We start from the raw sequence: 2,990 nt of genomic DNA, 5'->3' as shown, positions 1-2,990 counted from the left end.
CTACAGGCTGGCCGAGGAAATCTCAAAATGGCTTCATTACCAGCAGGGTCAGGTTTTACTTCGTCTCCTGATACTATATGCCCTAAAAAGCGAATCTCCTTTTTGACAAATTCACATTTCCTTAATTTAATGGTCATCCCACATTCTCTCAATCGTTCTATGACCAATTGTAAATGCTGTAAATGCTCTAGAAGCGTCTTGGAGTGAACAAGTAAATCATCCAGATACACGGTAATATACTCCTCAATCTCTGGACCAAAATAAGTACCTGGATCCTCGGAAACGTTGCAAAGACTCATGGATGGGTTCGACGGAGCTTCTTGGAACTATCATTTTGTTGTTGAGCTGGCGAAAATCAATGCACGGGCGTATTTGTCCTTGAGGCTTATCCACTACTATCAAAGGATTCAAATAGGCAGAATTCGAAGGTTGAATGACTCCCCATTCCTTCCATAGATTTAGTTCCTTTTCTAAAGCTTCACGCTTGGCAACAGGGATCGGATAAGGCTTCCTAAACACTGGCTCTAAATCCTTCAACCATATCTCACACTGAACGTTTCTAGCACAGCCAGGTCTTTCTGAAAATACATGGTGATATTTCATAAGCAAATGGAACAAACTATCCTGTTCACTCTTGGACAAGAACTGACTTTCTTCAACCTTTTCCCTAATTTTATCTTCACTGGCACTCCACTTATCCAACACAGCGAGGTTTACTCTGGCTTCCTTGCCTCCGTCGTAATCTATATTAACAGTGAGCGGGGTGCAGCTACTTTGCAGTGTCAACTCGTTCTCCAACAAACAGATATTGGCTCCATAGGGCTTAAGAAACGGCATGCCCAGTAAAACATCAACACCTAACTTCTTTATCACAAATACTTCAGTGTTCAATTCTTGGTCTCCAAATTTAATGCTAATATCCCTTCTCCCACAAATCCTTATCCGATTCGAACCGGTTACTCCAACTATTCGAATTTCTGGATCCTTCTGTAGTTTCATTCCCCTGTATTTCTCAAGTAGTTCCATCCAAATGTCGAAATTTAACAACGAAGCCTCGCTCCCAGTGTCGAGTAAGCAAACGACAGGAATGTCTGCAACTTGAGCTTTAACTTTGGGCGTACTATGGAAAGTAGTTAATTCAACAGACCTCTTAATCCCTTCTTCTACAGCTTTCTCTTCTACTTTGGTTAAGGAGTAGCTGTAATGGATTTCGTAAGCCCTGTTAAAAGTTTCGCCATTGGATATTATTTGTTCCTTACTACTTCCTTGCCCAAGCGGAACGGAACTTAAGCAAGATTCCCATTTAAACCTTGGTTAGAGGGAACCACTGGAGCGCTCCAATAGAACTGACGAGTCTGATCAACAGCTTGTTGTTGCTCGAAGGTCCTCGGTAACTCTGATTCATATGTCTGAGATCCTGAAGTCATGAATTGCCGGTTAGGAGAATTGTACTCTCTTCTTCGAGGAGGAGATGCTGAGTTTCTTCTTCTCTCGACGTAACCTCCTTCTGGTGCTCTCGTCTCGGGATCAGATCTGGGTTCTTGTCTATTAGGTCGACTTCTATACCACGTCCTTCCTCTAAACTCCCTAGTTTGACGGTAACCATTATTACCTGTCCTTGGTTCTTCATGGTTACGGACGTTGTTGTTAATATTTCTTCCCGCAGGTACGTGGTTTTCTCGGACGACTTGTCTCACTGCTGCATTTCTCTGTATTGGATGCTGATTTCTAAACCTTCCATTATTACTGTTCCCAGCTTCATTTCTCTTGAACCAATCTGTTCTCCAGCTTTCGGCCTCCTCATTCACTTCATATCTTTTCAGGAACGCTGCTAACTCTTCCATTGTCTTCGGTGGGTTAACGAGGCAAAGTTGTCTGACTTTATAAGACATCTGTTTAATTATCAAATTCAAGACCTCACTTTCTATGAGTACTGGAGAAAGATTTTTAAACCCAGCATAGATTCCCCACGCATACACTTCCATGGTTTGATTGGAGCCTTTAGTGTACTTTCTATTTCTCAAGACGTCCAATTGTCTTTGCTTTGCTTCCTCTGAAGCAAATGTAGCAGTGAACTTTTTACAAAATCCATTGTAGTCCCTAAACTCTTCGTAATGGGCCTGGAACCAATGCTCGGCTTGTCCGGTAAACAATCTGGATAGTAACTGGAGACGATATTTCTCTGGAACTTGCATAAGCTCAAAGTTAACATTTAGTTCCTTGAAGTACTTCTGTGCACTTTGAGCTTCAATGTTACCACTGAACTTAGGGAGTTGATTTAAGTCAGATATTCGAGGTAATTTGACATATCGTCCTCCGATTTTTTTATCTAATTCCGAATCTGAAGATGGAGTTGAATTCCTTCCAGGTTTCCGCCTCTTTCGACGAATCCTTCCCGGTGGTCTTTCGTCCTCCGAAGATGAATCACAAGAAGGTCTCTTCCGATTTTTTTCTGTCTTCGAGGTTTTTCCAAACCTTCCAGCATCAGAGTTTCCAATGGAGGTCACAACTTTACTGTGATTAATTCTTTCTTCCATACCTCGAACAATTTGATCTTCCACTGTGGGCCTATCATTATTCTTCCTTGAGATCTTTCTCTTATTCGGAGGTCCACGTGCACCCTCACACTCAACGTAATCTGACGTCTCTCCAGCTGACTGATGGTTATCAAAGCGATAAGGTGACTTAACAGCGGTTTCCTGTTGAGATGAATCTACGTGAAGTCCTTGAAGCCTGTCTCTCAGGGAGCTTATGTTTTGTTCCACGTTTAATTTCAGATGACGTAACTCGGTGGCCACACAAGTGTTATTCTTTGCAATGTTGTCCACATCTTCACGAACGCTGGTTATATTGTGGGTAACTTCTTCTCGGAAGCTGGAAATACTAGTATTTATCTCTTCACAAAAAGAGGAAGCCTTACTTTCTCCTTGACGTAGTTCTTCAGCAAAATTCTCTAACCTCTCGAAGCACTCAGCAACCTTAGAACTCAC

General features: G+C 42.1%; 1 protein-coding gene across 1 annotated transcript; it reads right to left on the bottom strand.

Moving 5' to 3' along the window:
- Positions 1–243: 243 nt before the first annotated feature.
- LOC145988128 (uncharacterized) lies at positions 244–999 on the bottom strand. Its single transcript, XM_083122959.1, has one exon. The coding sequence runs from the start codon at positions 997–999 to the stop codon at positions 244–246; it is 756 nt and encodes a 251-aa protein (XP_082979085.1).
- Positions 1,000–2,990: the final 1,991 nt, after the last annotated feature.

Source organism: Lepisma saccharinum, chromosome 5 (genome assembly GCF_977018435.1).
Source record: "Lepisma saccharinum chromosome 5, izLepSacc3.1, whole genome shotgun sequence".
NCBI lineage: Eukaryota > Metazoa > Arthropoda > Insecta > Zygentoma > Lepismatidae > Lepisma > Lepisma saccharinum.
The sequence above is the reverse complement of the archived record's forward strand: the minus strand, read 5'-3'. Positions and strand labels throughout refer to the sequence as shown.

Coding starts and splice junctions, on each gene's coding strand:
- LOC145988128 (XM_083122959.1), bottom strand. CDS start 999: ATGAAACTACAGAAGGATCCAGAAATTCGAATAGTTGGAGTAACCGGT.